This window comes from Gymnoscopelus microlampas (genome assembly GCF_963454915.1).
Source record: "Gymnoscopelus microlampas genome assembly, chromosome: 22".
In the NCBI taxonomy this organism is placed as follows: Eukaryota; Metazoa; Chordata; class Actinopteri; order Myctophiformes; family Myctophidae; genus Gymnoscopelus; species Gymnoscopelus microlampas.
This window is the reverse complement of record NC_139959.1, coordinates 6,843,621-6,862,221: the sequence shown is the minus strand read 5'-3', so window position 1 is coordinate 6,862,221 and position 18,601 is coordinate 6,843,621. Positions and strand designations below refer to the sequence as shown.

The window sequence follows — 18,601 nt, the reverse complement described above, 5'->3', positions numbered from 1 at the left end:
TATCGATATAATATCTATACTTCCCAGTCCTACACAGACGCTGCTGAATCAAATTAAGCATTGTCAGAGTAGGTCTTGCAAATATACTACAGTACACCAACATTTCGCTGCTTGCACCTGTGTGAGTGAGTGAAAAATCTTGATTCTGAAAACAGGGAGACCAGGATGAAAGTCAGGACACATCGGCTACAAAATTGCCAAAACCGATGTCGATGTATCGACCAAACCAGTATAGAGTACAGAAGTCCTGGCGTCGCTCGCTCATCCCCTGGTTTTTCTCTATGGAAAATAACAAAAATAAACAAATTACCCCTGCGATATTGTCAGGGAGGTGGCTCTGTATTACGATAGTCAGTCACTCATATTTGATACAGTCTGTTTTCCTTGCCGTCAGTTTATGCTTCATATCCATATGAGTCAAACCGCTCGGCTCATTTGTTTATTTTTGGAACACAGTTCTTATATGACGCGATATTAAACACGTTCAGTGACCCAGGTAGGATGCATAAATTACGTCAGACTTCGGTGCTCTATATTGGTCGCGGCTCTATGTAGGCTGTCAGTGTGTGAGTGTTTACATACCGTTGTGGTGCAGCATTATAAGCAGTGACACCACTGACCTATATTTCCACATGGCTGGATGATGCTGCGAGGGAGCAGAGACAGCCGAGAGCCTACACACGCGCACACGCGCACACGCACACACACACACACACACACACACACACACACACACACACACACACACACACACACACACACACACACACACACACACACACACACACACACACACACACACACACAGGAAAACCGAGCGTGTTCATTTAACTCTGGAGGAGTAACATATTGGACCCGTACAGGGACAGGGGCATTTTACTGCCTACGCTCTGGTGCACACCTAGAGGAACAGAGGAGAAGAGAGAGAGAGAGAGAGAGAGAGAGAGAGAGAGAGAGAGAAATAGTAGATGGAAAGAGGAGAGCGAGCGAGACTAGCTGGAAGAGAAAGAGAGAGGGAGAGGTGAAGGGAGACATGGGTCAGAAAAAGAGAGAAGGTTTGTGGGAAGGGGTGAGAATTAAGAGAGAGAGAGAGAGAGAGAGAAAAAAAGAGAGAGAGAGAGAGAGAGAGAGAGAGAGAGAGAGAACATCATGGCCTCTTGTCACTTGCTGCTCCATCCGTCCCTCCATCTCCTTTGACTGCAAACATTCTGTTATGAAGCATTTTGCTCCACGTTGAAAGTGTACATTTTCCTCTGTATATCTCATAATAACGCTGGAACCAGCTCAGCGATTTGCCTCGTATGAATATTTGAAGACGGCCGGGCGAGGAAAACTGCTGGTGTGAAGGCTTAGTGGTCGGCGCTGTAGAGCTTCATGTTGACTTACACTACAGTTACAGTACCCGCTGCAATGTACCTGTAATGACCGCAATGTACCTAGTTGGACATACTCTGCCTGTAATGTAGACTTTGTTGAAGATGCAGGGATGAAGGCATTTCTTTTTTTCTTTCTTTTTCACTATTTAGAAAATGAATGACATGCCCAAAATAGGGATCAATTATTGCGATAATTTGTTATAATTGATTACATAGATTAACTGTTGCATCTCTACACTGAGCACACTGTGAAACTCTTCTGGTTTTCTCCCACTTTCGGTTTGTATGATATCTCATTGACGCACTGGGTTTATGTGTGTACTGTAAAAGTACAGCAGCTCTCCAACTCAAGTCAATATGTGGTTTTCTTATTGCTTTGTTATTGCATTAAGCATCCTAAGCCGTTTTGATAGGTGCTCACATTTCAACCCAAAGCCCAGTTATTGTTGTCTATTTACGCCGCCCTGTGGCATTGATTTACACGGTTCATTTCGTTGCTGTCGGGCAGAAACCTTGCATGTCCAATACTGTTACTTTTCAAGGAACTAGACCTGTGCCCGTTTGGGTACCGGCCTACTCGGGAACGATGCCAATAGGGAATGCATGCCCCACCCTGTTATGCAATGGCCGTTGTCACAGTACCCGTTATAACCGTCTGTCTGTCTGTGTCCCTTTTGTGCCCATATGGGAAAGTCCTTGTGCGGTGGTAAACGTCTGTCTGTGGCTTAGATGGAACATACTACAGTACCACATTCGTTAACTGATCTCTCATACTATTTTATAGATTTGAACTTTAATCCGCGATTGCATGCGAACGTCCCTAAGTGCGATCAAATGTCTTGAGTGTCATCTGTCCTGCCCCCACCATCCCCTGCTCCTCAGGTCACAAAAAATATTTCCCTGTGCCTTTATCAAATCAAATTAGCACGGTCGTTGAACCGTGTCTTTATGGGTGACATTTGTGCCGCATCGCCTGCCTGTTTATCTATCTATTTCTTAATTCATTCACATTCTGTTTGTCGCAGTGCTAGTGGACTGAGACACAGGGAACCTAGTACCACATCCTCTTGTAGGACTAATCATTGCTGTCGGGCAGAAGCCTTGTAATCTCCATATTTCTATTTCTTTTTATGTTTGTTTTTCGTAAGTAGTGCCCTACTTCGTCATTCTACATGTGTCACACAAACGTGGCAAAAAATATCCGATCTACAAGCTCACAACGCTCACAAGTATATAAACCCCTAACTTTCCATGCCGAGGATCCCCAAACAGCCATATGGCCTGTGGTTGTGGCCACCCTATGGTGAAATGGCTTAAACAATAAATCAAATGAAAATAGCCAATCTTCAAGCTCATAATCTGTTATATTGCAACATGTTGTGAGGTTGTAGATCGTCAATTCTTGTCATTTTATATTTTCAAATATTGACATGCTCAAATGTTTCCATTGAAATAAAATGTGTATACATATTTATTCATTTATTTGTATAAAAAGACATCTCCTTTCCAATTGTCCCCACCTGGCGCTACTTGGCCGGCACATGCTTATGATACCACCGCTTTTCTAGGGAGACCCGCTGTGATTGGCCAGCAGTCGCAGTGATTGACAGTTCTTCCTTCCTAGCGTTTTTGCAAATATGCCTAAACCTATCCTTAACCCTAACCTCAGTAAAACTATGCCTAAACCTATCCTTAACCCTAACCTCAGTAAAACTATGCCTAAACCCAGTGGCGTGCACATACATTTTGAGGGGCAGGTGCTCAAGTAAATTATACTTTTTTTTGTTGACTCTTCTTTTTTTTTTGTTTGTTGGTCTGCTCTTTTTTCCCTCTACACCTATACCTCTTTGCCAAAAATAGCCGATCTACAAGCCCACAACGCTATTTTTGGCTAAAGTTCTCCTCAGAAAAGGGATGCTAGGTTTCGAGTGGTTATGCTAAAAAGAAAAATCATATCACATAAAGAATTGGCGGACCCCCTGTAGTAACTCTGAGGACCCCCTAGGGGTCCCGGACCCACTGTTGAAGACCCCTGCTGTAAACTTTCTTTTTTTCAAAAGGGCACTTCTGGTCAAGAGGGCAAAGGGCAGGTGCTCTAGCAGCACCTAGAGTCTATCTGTGCACGTCCCTGCCTAAACCTAATCTTAACCCTAACCTCAGTAAAACTATGCCTAATCCTAATCTTAACCCTAACCCTAACCTCAGTAAAACTATGCCTGCCAGGAAGCCAATCAGACACAGGTAAGGCGGGGTCTATCTTATAACGTTGGTGGAATCCATAATAACTGCGGCGGCCCACACTTTGAAAACCACTGCGCTAAGGGTTCAATGTGGTTGATTTTTGACTCTAAAGTTTCTCTTGTGTTGTGTCTCATGTTGTCGTGGTCTCGCCATGGAACAGCTCCCCATCCTGGTGTCGTCCGTGGTCAGCCTGTACTTCCTGGAGTGGACGGACGTGTTCAAGCCGGTCAAGTCGGGCTTCACCTGCCATGACCGCAGCCTCAGCCTGCCGTACGTGGACCCCAACCACGAGGTCATCCCCCTGCTGATGCTGCTCAGCCTGGCGTTTGCCGGGCCCGCCATCACGGTGAGTCAAGTCAAGTCATATTTGTATTATTATAGCCCAATCAATGCAGGCAATTAAACCCATTAAGACTTGAGGCCGATTCTACAAATGTCTAAATCTTAATAGTTTTCTGAAAAAAGGATGTTACTATACAAGTAAGACGCGCGAACGCTGGAAGCGAACGCAGCTTGACTGTAAGCTGCTATATTTCAGCCACACTGTAGTAGTGCACTCTGGCGCACTCTGGCGGCTGCACACAGGTAGTGCAGCTGCTATATTTCAGTCACGGAGTTTCGAGTCACATGGGGGCGCGAGCCAATGAGAGCGTGAGTCACATGGGGGCGCGGCTGCACACATACTGCACACACACAGACAGAGTCACAAGCCGAGCCGAGTTACATAGTATGCTCCACTTGGGCGGAGGCTTCCGCGTTCGCAATCAGTGGTGCTCAAACTTTTTCATGTCAAGGACCCCCAAAATGATATGTATTTGGCCGCCGACCCCCGTCTCAAAATATTTTGTTCCAGGGACCCCCAGAAGCAAATATTTGAGTAAAAAATGTTCGCTTTAAAATGATATACTGTATATCTTCAAAGATTTGCACACATTTCAAGATTTCTCTAAAATAGCAGATCTACAAGCTCATAGCGCGGCACGAAGTGTAGGGTGTTCAATACTTTTTAAAGGCATTGTAGGGAACATTAAGCCTAAATTTAAAAAATATTTATATATATTTTTTTTGCATTTTTTCCCCTCTATCAGCCACTATATAATGATGCTGGGGTGTTTTCCTGCATTGAAACACAGGCCTCTTTCTGAAAACCCTAGTTTCCCTATTGTTGTTGTTGTTGTTATGTTTGTCCGGGACGTAAGGAAGTCTATGGAAGTCTATGTCTAACGAACTGCACAAACATAAACAATGCAGGGAAAATACGGTTTTCAGAAAGAGTACTGTGTTTCAATGCAAGAAAACACCCCAGCATCATTATATAGTGGCTGATAGAGGGGAAAAAATGCAAAAAAAATATATATAAATATTTTTTAAATTTAGGCTTAATGTTCCCTACAATGCCTTTAAGTAAAAGTATAGGGTGTTCAATACTTTTTGTAGTTCAAGTATTGAACATTTGAAATACTCCAGTAAAGTAAAAAAATCACAGTACAGTACTTGAGTAAATGTACTCAGCTACTTTCCACCACTGGTATAGCATGTGCTATTTCTGGCGATTGTTCTCCCGGAATGGATGCTGTGGGGTTCAAGTGGTTTATAGATACTGTAATTCTGTATCCGCTTCGCTATTTTGTCACAACATCAAAGAGTCCTTAATACCTCATGCATCCCACGCACCATTCAGCTGCTCAGGAAACTTTGATCACAGCACTGGCACTTTTTACACCACTAGAATACATGATGCACTGTACAGTTCCTTTATGTTTTTGCTGTCACATCAACTTTGATGCTCTTATATGCTTTGAACTATTTAAACAATATACTTCGCTGACCGGGGGGGGGGGGGTCCCCCAGGGGTCTATACTTGCTATGCTTGGTGGCCTCTTTTTCCCCCCGCTCTACAGCATTGGTTCTCAAAGTTGGGTCCGGGGACCCCCAGGGGTCCTTGAGGGTCCCTACAAAATTAGTTTGTATAGCAAAATATAGCATGAAAATGTGTGCACATTCTTTTTATATATATGTTTTAAAGCAAATATTTTTTTCTTAAATCTTTGCTTCTGGAGGTCCCTGGCACAAGATATTTTTGAGATGGGGGTCCGCAGCCAAATACATAGCATTTTGGGGGGTCCTTGACATGAAAAGGTTCGACAGCAAATCTTCGTCCAAACTACTCGCATTTTGGCATATATACAGTATCTGGCATTATTTGACTTTGGTCAGTTCAGCAGTCGGTTTGTATCGATTTTTAATGACTTTCAACCTGAGGACATGGCTTGGGAATATACAGGGCTGACCCTATCCTGCTCAGAATGCTGACTGTTGCCGTGGAGCATGGTCTTCAACAGGTTGTCCGGGATCCCTAGGGGGTCCTCAGAGTTACAACAGAGTTATCTTTTTACATTAACACTTGAACCCTAGCATCCCTATTCTGAAGAGAACTTTAGCCAAAAATGTGCCCAAAATGTTAGGCAAGAATTGTGAAAAAAGCTGATCTACAAGCTCTCAACTCCTCGCAAGCTTGTAGATCGGCTATTTTCACAATATTTATCTGTGGAGCCGAGTCAAAATGCCTACTCAACTCCTATATGCAGTATATTCCAAGTGCTTGTCAGGGTGGGGGGGTCCCCAGTTCAAATATGATTATTTTTGGGGGTCACGGCCTGAAAAGGTTGAGAGCTACTGAGCTAAGGGGTCCTTGGCCCGAAAAAGACCCCCTGCTGTGGAGTATATGAGCATGAGTATCAGTCCAGACGACCCTGGGGCTGGACGGGCTGGCCTGTCCGTGTGGATTTACTTTAGCTATCCTGGTGGGTCACGCACACTGTTAGGTTTTATGCTATTTTTATGCTATTTTTATATAGTTTTGGAATTATATTTCACCTGTTTACAGGTCGGGGTGATTTATAGTTTATTTGTAAGTGGATGGATCTCCCTAGTGGTTGGTCGAGGTTATTACATCTTTTACGTTATTATTTATCTATTTTATAAGCTTACAATCTTTTCTTGCGGTTATGGGACGGGAGAATATTTTTGTTATTATAAAGAGATTTAGAGGTGATTTGTTGTTTAATAATGTGTGCATGTTTCGGCTGGGTTTTAGACGTAGAACAATCTAAAGCCGCCTTTGGGAGGGCATATTTTAATGGACTCTGGAAGTACGTCAACAGTCCTTTATGCGCAGGCGCGTCTTTCCGTTCCTCAGTGCGTTTGTTGCTGTTTAAGAAGCCGGACGATCCATTGGTGAGCAGAGACGCTAGTGTATATAAAAGTGTATAATTGTGATGTAGAGTACTTTTATTATGTTCATTTGTGTGTTATACAGTCTGTAACGTTTTCTGTTATTGATGATTGTGTTTGTGTGTGTTTCTGTGCTTACAGTAAAATAACCTGCCAATACTACTGCAATTATTACATCGCCATTGCTTGCTGCTAGCTTGCTGGCTAACCCAGGCTATATGCTAAAGCCTCGTGTGTGGAGTACACGGGCTGGTCATAGAATACTGTACACAGTTAAGGTAGAAGTGTGTTTGTATTTGTATGAGTGTGTTTAGCAAATGAATGAGAAAAAGACAAGGTTGTTATTTATTGGGTTTATTTGTAGTTTGGTTGAGTGGTTTTCACTGACAATCCGGAGTAAACAGTACCCTGTGCGGAGGGGTTTATACAGGTTAATGTAGTTAACCATGTATATCCGTACAGTTATTTTACATAGTGGCCCGGTGTAAGCCAAAGTTTAGCAATTGACCAGCCCGTGCAGCGAGGTACGCACGGCAACGTCCGTTGTTATCGCCAAAAAGATGGCGCTGGCCATGTGAGGAAGAGGAGGGTACGAGCTTCGCCACGATCGACATCCCGCCATCCCCGTGTTAGTCGGTGGTTTGACTGGGTCGAGGAAGGACGCCCGTCCCTGCATCGCATGGAGAAGCAAGCACAGGCCCATCCGTCTCAGCACCTACACGTCGCCGACATCACAGCACCGCTGCAGACGGCAGGAGACGAGTGGAGGACGCGCGCGCGAGAACGACGGCGTGTTTATCAACGTCCTGTGCATTGTGTGATAACGTTGCTTGTGACCTTAACGTCGCATGTAACAATAAGCTGGAGACGGTCTTAAAAGAGCCGTTCTCCAGTATTGAACTGTGTCTGTCTGAAGAACAATGTGCATGAAACCGGAAGAAAGAATGCATCCATGCTAGCTTGTTTACATTGACTATGATGCTAAGCTAACTGGGACGACGAGTGCTAACGTGCTAAGCTAACGCTAATCCCCATTGACTCTGTTGCTTGTTGGAGAGCTAACGTGCTAAGCTAACGCTAATCCCCCTAGACTGCAACTATTGTGCTAAGCTAACGTGCTGCTACTTGCTAAAAGCTAAATACCTTGAGTGTGCACTGCAAGACGCCATTTTGAGGCAGACGGACCATTTGGATCTGGGGGTCTCTTCTCAAGGTGAGCACAGAAAAAAAGTAGTGTAGGTTGTTTGCACTGACTATTTCGTCCACTGAGCGTCACAATGGCGACACTTGATGACCTAAGAAAGAGGCGAGCTACAGCACAGAGAGACTTTACTAAGAGAGTCAATAAGATTGGTGATTCTCTGGACACGTTTAGTGCGGATGAGCTAAAAAGCGAGCAGAGGGGGCTCAAGGCATGTTATGATGTATTGTGGGGAAGTACAGATGACTACCTGGGCGCCTTGGAGGAGGATGTAGACACTGACTACAGCAAGGAGGTAGCCGAAGTGAAGGAGAAAGGAGAGAAATATCGCACACGGTTCAGAGAGACAATGGAACAACTCAAAACCACATTATGGAGAGACACTGTGACAGACCAGTTTAATAAATTAAAAACCCGGCTAAATAGTGAGTTAGACAAAGCCAAAAGTCTGGAACAGAGTGAGATAACTCCAGAACAATACGAGGACGTGTGTAGGCGTTTGGAGACCGCTGTCACAGAACTTGAGGAGCTAACGGACAAGTGGGCCCCCTTTGTCCCCAAGGATGAGGGGGGTGTATTGCGAGAGAGCTTCAAGGACAATGACCGTGAATTAAAGGAGGCCGTTAAGACATTAAAACGGCAAGTGCGTGGGTTTAGTGGAGGAAGTAACACACCGCATGGGGACGCTTCCGGGATACACCCTGAGTCTGGGGTCCTTGACCTCACTGCGTTTTCTCTTGTTGATGGCATGAAAGCTAAAGGAGAGAAGACCAACCCAAGCTTGCCACCAGTCACTGGTGTGGCATCAGGGGGGCAGGACCAGCAGTCTGGCGATGTGCTAGGTGGTGGTGCATCGCTGTTTCATCCCCCAGGCCTGCCACCAATGCCATCGCTGCGGGACGCGAACATGATGCAGGCTGCCCGGGTGCGAGGTTTGTTGAGCAGCGGCGGAGTGGGGCAGGCGAGCGCTGTGCCCGGTGCCATGCCAGGCCCACAGGGCCCCACGATGAGGGCGGCGGCGCCAAAGTTGAAGCTGGTTCCTCTTAGCCTACCCAAGTTCCATGGAGAAAGGAGGAACTATTTCCGCTGGAGGGACAACTGGATTAAACTGCAGAACTTGGCGGAGCCATCGGGCTTACCAGAACTACTGTTATTTCACTTGCTGGACAGTCTTGATAAAGCGGTGAAAGACGAACTGGGGCTGGATTATTGCCGTGATGCGAATGACGTTTTCCGTAGTTTGGATGATCGATACGGGGACGTGTCGCTCATCGCTGATGACATCGTCATGGAGTTGCAGGAAATGTCGGTGGTGCGGGGAAATCAGCCAAGAGAGACATTACAGTTAATCCAAAAAGTGGAACGGGCTTTGGATGACCTGACTGACTTGCAGTGTGCAGGGGCTATTAACAGTCCATTGGTGGTCCGTGCGCTGGAAAGCAAGTTACCGCACGAGTTGCAAACACGGTGGCTTGTATTCCAATGCGACCCGATGAACAGGGTCACTGCATTGAACCGCTTTAGTGGCCTTTTATATTTTCTTCGTGGCCAGAAGATGGTCCTGACGCGGCAGGAGCAGTTGCAGGCTGGGCGACCGGACAATGCCAGGGCAGGTGAGCCGAAGCCTCACAGCAAGCCGGGAGACAAACCGCAGGAGCGGCGTGCGGTTACCAGGGCAACAGTGAGCGGGGAAGAGGGCAGCTCATCGCAGGGCCCTTGTGTGGCTTGCGGAGAAAACGGTCATACTGGGCAGTTGTATCGGTGCAGGACCTTTAGGAAGGGCAGTGTGACTGAGAAGAGGGCGCAAGCAAAGGAAGCCAGAGTGTGCTTTAAGTGCCTGGATCCACATGAGGGGTCTTGCATAAGAAACTTTTTGTGCAGAAAGGAGGAGTGCAAAAGGGGCGAGTCTCCACCGGATCATCACTACATGCTGTGCTTCAAAACGCAACCCTCTAGTGACACTGTGCCCACGGACAATGCAAAGGGGAGTGTTGCTAGTGGGGGTGCTAACGGGGAGAGTAAGAGGAACTCCCGGGGCCCAACGGTGGAACAAGAGGCCATGTTTGCTAAGGCAAACCTGTCACCAGAGCAGTTGGCTGTAGTTCGCAAAGCCATAACGAACAAAGCGTCCTCAACGGTGTGTGCGGACAGTGGGAGGCCAGAAGATGGCCCAGTTCTCCTGATGTTACTTGATGTCACAACTAAACGGGGGGATTGGGTGGGTACTTTGATTGACCTTGCGTCTGACACAAATTATGTTACCCACCAGGCGGCAGAAAGACTGGGGCTGGATGGTGAGCCTGTCACGCTGGTCGTGCATGGTGTGGGTGGGATGGAGACCAAGGTCAAAACAAAGAGGTACTCTGTGGGCCTCAAGGTGGAAATGGAGAAAGGCACTTTGCACAGTTACGACATGATATGTTATGGACTTGACGAGATTGCCAAGGTGAACTATATAGTGGACTCTGAGCGTTTGGAGGGGTTCTTTCCAGATGAAGTCCAGCCGGGGGATCTGAGGCGTCCACACAAAGTGGAGATGCTCATTAGTGCCCGAGAGGGTCGTCTCGCCCCTAAATGGATGGGGAGGTGTGGCGATCTGGTGCTATGGGACGGCCCACTGGGGAAGACCGTCAGTGGGGCGCATCCTGATCTGTGCGAGGATGTGGAAAGAGCAGCGCACACTCATTTTGCCTGGTCCATGAGATCGGAGACCGTAAGAGTCAAGATTCCCCAGGACTATCCAGAGCAAGGCAGTGTGAGGGTTACGACTACAGCTGCCTGCAACGCGGAGGTCGTGTCAGAGGGCATAGCTGATCCTGCAGACGAGGCTGCGGGGAAAGTGCCGTTGGAGGGCGCGACGGAGGCTGCAGAGGAGACGGTCAGGGTGGCTACCGGGGAGGAGACCTATGCCAGCCCACACTCTGTCACCATGCCGGCGTGGAACGTCGTGAATAGCAGCCAGGAGTGCAGGGAGGTGAGCCCAAACAGCGTCCTGCTCGGGGGTCCAGATGTGCTGGGCCCCGTCCTCGGATGCCCACCCGGACTGGAGGCGGTCGTGAGAGTCGAGGCCGTACCGAAGAGAGGTGACCTCTGCCTCAAGCTGCCCAGGGCCCTGTCTAGTCACGGTGGGAGGCCAGAGGCGGCGTCTGGCGATGGAACGAAGAGGTTGGGAGGAGCGGTTCTCGTGAGCCAGATGGACCTGACGAGGAGCTGCACCTTATCGGTGCTCTGTGGGGCCGTGGGCTATGTCCGCAGAATACTGCACGTCTGGAAGCATGGCAGGACCAGCTCTCAGGCGCAGTGGGAGGCTGTGCTCTCAGTCAAGGAGCGTGAGGCGGCGGTCCTACAAATCTCTCAAATGAGAGGCCGATCGGAGCCAGAACTCAGGTCCTGGAAGACTCAGTGGACATTATTACACCCAACTCGTTGCTGTTGGGGCGGGTGGGACCCATGGGAGGTACCCAGGGCTTTGATTTCCACCTACCCTTTCTGTCGACTTCGGGCAGTCCATCTTCGATGGCCAGGGAGTCATCCGCGACGTGAAAGTGCAGACTCGTCTGAATCTGCCCATCAGCTGGTCCCAGATGGAAAAAAGATGGGGTGTCGTGGCCATCCACCTTCCTTCACAGAGACATGCGGAGGCTAGTGGTTCTCATCCCGATTGACGACCAACAATAGGTTGGGAAGTCCTCAATGAGAATACCCAAAAGAACTTGATAATTGTGTGTGGATTTGGTTTTCATTTGACTTAGTGGGTATTCCGTGAGGCGGCTGAGTGATTTAGAGGGTAAACCAGCACTCAGTGCAGTGAGGGGCAAGGCGGTAGTGCCGATCTCCTGTAAGTGTAGTAACTATCTCTTTTCTGTTTATTCTATTTGAGTGCCTTACTACAGTTGGCTTTAAGTTTTGTGGTGCAGCTTAAGAGCATGTTTATTTATGTGTGTGTTTATTGTTTGAATACTACGTAGTTATGTGTGGCCTCTTCGGTTTAGTAAACCTATAGCCCAAGTGGGAGGTGTTAGGTTTTATGCTATTTTTATGCTATTTTTATATAGTTTTGGAATTATATTTCACCTGTTTACAGGTCGGGGTGATTTATAGTTTATTTGTAAGTGGATGGATCTCCCTAGTGGTTGGTCGAGGTTATTACATCTTTTACGTTATTATTTATCTATTTTATAAGCTTACAATCTTTTCTTGCGGTTATGGGACGGGAGAATATTTTTGTTATTATAAAGAGATTTAGAGGTGATTTGTTGTTTAATAATGTGTGCATGTTTCGGCTGGGTTTTAGACGTAGAACAATCTAAAGCCGCCTTTGGGAGGGCATATTTTAATGGACTCTGGAAGTACGTCAACAGTCCTTTATGCGCAGGCGCGTCTTTCCGTTCCTCAGTGCGTTTGTTGCTGTTTAAGAAGCCGGAACGATCCATTGGTGAGCAGAGACGCTAGTGTATATAAAAGTGTATAATTGTGATGTAGAGTACTTTTATTATGTTCATTTGTGTGTTATACAGTCTGTAACGTTTTCTGTTATTGATGATTGTGTTTGTGTGTGTTTCTGTGCTTACAGTAAAATAACCTGCCAATACTACTGCAATTATTACATCGCCATTGCTTGCTGCTAGCTTGCTGGCTAACCCAGGCTATATGCTAAAGCCTCGTGTGTGGAGTACACGGGCTGGTCATAGAATACTGTACACAGTTAAGGTAGAAGTGTGTTTGTATTTGTATGAGTGTGTTTAGCAAATGAATGAGAAAAAGACAAGGTTGTTATTTATTGGGTTTATTTGTAGTTTGGTTGAGTGGTTTTCACTGACAATCCGGAGTAAACAGTACCCTGTGCGGAGGGGTTTATACAGGTTAATGTAGTTAACCATGTATATCCGTACACACACCCTCTGAGGCCCTTTGGAATCGCATACACACCAAGGTTATTATAGTTAACGAAAACTAACAAAATAACGAAAACTAAAATTGAAAAAAAACATTTTCGTTAACTGCAAATAAAAACTACAATTGAAAAAATTAACGATAACTACAGTAACTGAAACTGTAATGTGTGTTTACAAAACTAACTAAAACAAAGAAATTATAGACAAAATAAATGCCCTTAGTTTTCGTTTGTGGATGGTTGGTGGTTCATCTGTAACTGAACTAGAAGTTCGGGCCGCTACGCGGCCCGAACGTCTAGCGTGACGCGTCGTTCACTTTGCAGTGCCACCTTACAGGCACCTCACAGTGTGAGAGAGAGTTTTGTGCTCTCCTAAATCCACGGCAGGCTTTGAAAGTACCCACTTCAGAAAGAGGTGACGTGCATCACCTCTCCAATGACCAAAACCCACTATGGAAGCCGTCGAACTGGTGCGATCTGACGGCATCCTAGAATTTATAGGTAGGATGTGATGTCATGTGATGTCATGCTGTCGTGAGATTACGTCACACTGGCGTTGTCATCGTGATGTCAGATTACGTCACACCGTCACACTGGCGTCGCATACGGACAACCGACATGGCGCAGGATTCAAATTGTATATATATTCGACGCGTCGTTCACTTTGCAGTGCCACCTTACAGGCACCTCACAGTGTGAGAGAGAGTTTTGTGCTCTCCTAAATCCACGGCAGGCTTTGAAAGTACCCACTTCAGAAAGAGGTGACGTGCATCACCTCTCCAATGACCAAAACCCACTTTGTGATTACTCAGACCTGGTATGGCAGACCTGTGGGGAGTGTGCAGTGGTGTACAATGTGAAAAGATAGTTGAAATCGCAGGAGATGAAGTTAGCAGTTTATTTGTGTAAAGGGTCGTCGGCGTGGGTTGTGTTGAGGATGGAAGCCGTCGAACTGGTGCATCCTACCTATTTATAGGTAGGATGTGATGTCATGCTGTCGTGAGATTACGTCACACTGGCGTGTCTCATCGTGATGTCACGACCGTGATGTCATATGACGTCACACTGGCTACATACATACATACTGACAACCGACATGGCGCAGGATTCAAATTGTATATATAGATACATTTTTTAAATCTTTTGTTACGTTTTTATTACACAATACTTACCTTTTCAATCCTGCACCTGACAAATAACCCAAAGTATTAAAAAAACTAAATCTAATAAAAATGAACTAAAACCATCAGCATTTTCAAAAATAAAAACTAATTAAAAATAGCAAGTCCGCTCTAAAAACGAACTGAATTCGTTTTTTTTCTAACTGAATTAGAAAAAAATATATCAAAATGAACTAAACTAAACCAAAATAAAACTATTATAACCTTCATATACACACACATGCATGCATTTTTTCCTGTAAATGAATGCCCTACTTGATTCATACTACAGCGTCACACAAAAGCATCAGAAGTAGCAGATCCACAAGCTCGAAACGCGGCGCAAAATAAAATGATGAATTGTGAAGATACGAGGTATTTTTGCCCGACAGCGACGATATGCAACTCACACCAGACAATAAACACACGCGCGCGCACGCACACATGTGCGCACACATACGCACACACCGAATAAATTCTGAAAATACAGAAGAACACAGCACAACAAGAGGGAGACTAGAGACCATGACAGTCTCACAGCAAACCAGTGAATCTTGGCACAACTTTTGGGAATGAAAAGTTGTGCACTCTGTATGATATGCAAAGTGCTCCCCTGGTCATAAAATGCTTTCTGTCGGACACAGCCCTTGAAAATATGTATAGGCCAATATGTGTCTTCCATTCTTAGATAAGATAGAGACATACTAGTCCCGCAAAGCCAGGCAACTATTCCACAATCTCCAAATGCTAAAAGAGTCTGGAACTACACCGACATCCGAGACAGGAAGATATCATCTGTTCGTCATTTCTGTTCATGAAAATATATCTTAAAATATCTAATAATATTTTTAATTTCCATTTCTGCTAAACAGCAAGCTATATGTATATGCTTAGATGATTTTGATTTATGTTTAGGATAAATTGTGATAATGCGCGACTGTAAAGACGAAACAGAAGCGGGGAGGAGGCGTCACATCTGCCTTTATCGCTTCATCATTTTCAGAGCTTCCGTTGCTCCAGACTGTATGACGGAAGCATTTGAAAATTGTGGGAGGCAACAGTCTGGCTCGGGAGACTAGAGGCATACTGTACATCAGTCTGCATGCTTGATGATGACCACGTTAGAACTGTGCATGCACACCGTTGTGTGTGTGTGTGTGTGTGTGTGTGTGTGTGTGTGTGTGTGTGTGTGTGTGTGTGTGTGTGTACAGGGAGTAGAGGAGAGCACTCAGCACGCAGCCCTGAGGGGCTTCCGTGTTCTGGGTCAGGGGCAGTGTCCCAGTGGCCCAAAAGAAGAAGTGACTAGGCCACATGAGCACTTTAAACATATCCTATATGAAAATAGCCGATCTACAAGCTCACAATGTGTCGTGATGCGACGCATTGTGAGCTTGTAAATCTGCTATTTTCAAGACCTTTTTTGTTTTGTTGAATGTGAAAAATGGATGGATATTTTTCAGATGGGGTCCGCGGATAAATACAAATACATTTGGGGATCCTTGACATGAAAATGTTTGAGAACCACTGGTTTAAACAACGTTTAGGAAGCAAGCCTATATGGAGCCAACCCGTAACCACCAATGTTAACAAGCAACTTTTCAGAAAAACAACACGGCGACACGGCAACACTGGTCAGGGGGTCTGATAGGTCTCTGAACTTTGAGTTGGCAGGAACTATTGAGTTGTACACTGAGCTCTGTTAGTCCACAAACAGGCATTCAGCAGTGTGCCTTGGCACACCGTTTGGGAACCACTTAGGCCTGAAATCCACCAGGCGTGCAAGTATAAGCGCACAGATGCCGATTTTCTTCCGCTCCACGTTAACCCATTAAAACCGGGAAAGCATTTGTGTCATTTTAGATTTTAGCTGTATACATAGCAACATACGTTTTTTCTGGAAACTCTTAGGATTTAGAACAGTGGTTTAGAACAGTATTCTGAAAAATAGTAGATCTGCAAGCTCACAGCGCGTCACTTCGTGCCGTGCTGCGAGCTTGTACAACAAAACATTTTCAGATGGGGGTCTCCATGGCCAAATATATATCATGTTGGTGGTCCTTGGCACGAAAAAGTTTGAAAAATACTGATTTAGAAGGAATTTGTAGAATCGGCCTCAGGTCTTAATGCGTTCTCACTGGCCGTGCACAGTCGCTCCACTCACGCAATCGGAGATGTTTCCCCCCCGCCTAATCTTTACCGCGGAAGGCTGCATAATATATAGAAATATAGAATATAGTATATAGAAATAGAAATCATCACCATTCATCGACAGCTTGAACTGCAATAAATGGTGTATTTACGTGCCATCATGTATTCACACTCTGCATATAAAAACATTCAGCCGATCACCAATATCACGTGTTTTCCTAATATAGTCGGTGTTGGAAAGTAACGTGTACATGTACTCAAGTAGGCCTTACAGTAGGCCTACTTAAGTACAATTTTGAGGTATTTTTACTTTACTGGAGTATTTTCATTTTAACTCTACTCCACTACATCTCAGAGGCAAATATTACTCCACTCCACACAATTATTTGAAAACTTGAGTTAGGCTACTTTTTACTTTGTAGATTTTGATTATTATTACAAAACATACATTACCCACCTATATACATAGGCCCTATATACTGTACATACATTTCGGCCATTAAAACTTTAACCACTTGAACGCTATGTAATTCATTGACCTGGTCTATATTGGGGCCCCTCTTTTTCCCCCAAACAATCGCTTCATTGAAAATAGCAGGTTTTACAAACCATTTTTTTGTATTTTTTTTCCCAAATATCCGCGCCCGGAATAGGGAATTCTAGGGTTCATGTGGTTAATTCCACAACTCAAGTGTTTAGTTTTCAAGAAAACGTGAATTTGAAGTTTGATCTCAAAAGAGCCGAGCGGAAGAGGAATAGATAGGAATAACAGAGTTCTAATTTGAATTTAATCCAATTGAGGGAGAACTGAGTGATGTCTCTTTTCCCTTCAGAGGGGTTAGCTGCTGCATTCATTTCCCACTGAGTCCCATTGCAGCGAGAGGAATCAGAACCACAGCATGTCAGTAATGCCATTATGGAGATCCCTTGAAGCATGCCTCTAAGAACTCTTTAATCTCCTCTCTCTCTCTCTCTCTCTCTCTCTCTCTCTCTCTCTCTCTCTCTCTCTCTCTCTCTCTCTCTCTCTCTCTCTCTCTCTCTCTCTCTCTCTCTTTTTCTCTCTCTCTCTCTCTCTCTCTTTTTCTCTCTCTCTCTCTCCATTATTCCTTTTTTCTCCAGCTCCATCCATCCATCCTCCTTTGTCCTTGTCGATCTCCACAACTCTCTCCCTCCTCCATCTGTCTGTCTGTCTGTCTGTCTGTCTGTCTATCCCTGTCTATGTAGAGGATTAGATGTGAAGATGTGTTTGTGACGGTCCATGTGTGTGTGTGCATGTGTGCGTGTGCGTGCGTGTTTGTGCGAGTGTGCGTGCATACTACACGTTTGCATGTAATCTGATAAGTGGGAACAATCAGGCTATGGGAATAATTGGATTTGATTTGAGACATTTACATTCTCTCCAGTGATGCAATAAGAGAAGAATGATTCAGTCAGTGTTTGGATTGGGTGCAGTACGTTAGTCCGACAGCGCATTCCTCCGACAGCGCAGCGCTCCGACGTTTCCAATACTAAACCCGAACCAAACCCGCACCCTAACCCTAACCGCACGCGGATGCCACATAGTCGGAGAAAAGGTCTGTCGGATTAACGCATGCCTCCCGTTTGGATTCCTCTCCAAGATCGTGACGTACAAATCCTAGATATTTCCAGATTTCAACATGGCGTCACCAATTCATTCATTCATTCATACATTTCACTAAGCGTGAAAAGAGTTTCAATCCAAAAGGGTTTCTTGCTGTTTACCGTTTAATGTCATTGTTCTCTATTTAGTTATTTGTACACCTTTATTTATGCTGGAGAGGCACTGAGGTTACCCTCCTTTACAACGACGACAAGAGAACAATACACAAACTACTATGGGAAATATGAAATTACTAAGATTTGTTAATATTTTTTAATATTTAATTGACAGCATACTGTTTGTTACGCTGAGAACCCACTGCTTTATTGTCTGTAGAGGTTTGTGCGCAACTGTTTCAAGTGTTATGCTATAAACTGTTAACACTGCTTGTGTAAGCCTCAGAGCAAGGTGGGCATTCTTTTGTTAAGGGATATCAATGGATTTGGGCTGCCCTAGGCAGGGGGTCTGACTGTAACAGCACTTCTATTGTCTTCTTTGTCATGCATGAGATTGGGGTCCGCTCCAAGCCCAAGTCCCGTTGCTGCTTGTATTAAAATTAAATGTATACAAAGGCTGTGAAAGACAGGAAGGAAGGATTTTTTGTTGTTGTTGGAAGGATGGGCTGAGTGAAGTATCATTCATAGTCGGACGTAAGGATACGTAACGAGCGCTGGCGCTCCTTACGTTGTCGTTTTTGTCTCCCCCTCCGTCAACTGCGGCTCCAGT

The 18,601-nt window shown here is 45.3% G+C and overlaps 1 protein-coding gene across 1 annotated transcript in view; it reads left to right on the top strand.

Moving 5' to 3' along the window:
* The window catches only part of LOC311038806 (phospholipid phosphatase-related protein type 4-like), a gene marked incomplete at both ends in the record, with an annotated part of 77,053 nt that overhangs the window by 35,672 nt on the left and 22,780 nt on the right, over positions 1–18,601 (top strand). Inside the window, one exon of the mRNA XM_084048409.1 lies at positions 3,778–3,963. Coding sequence (XP_083904535.1) covers positions 3,778–3,963 — 186 coding nt within the window. The remainder of the gene's footprint in view (positions 1–3,777; positions 3,964–18,601) is intronic.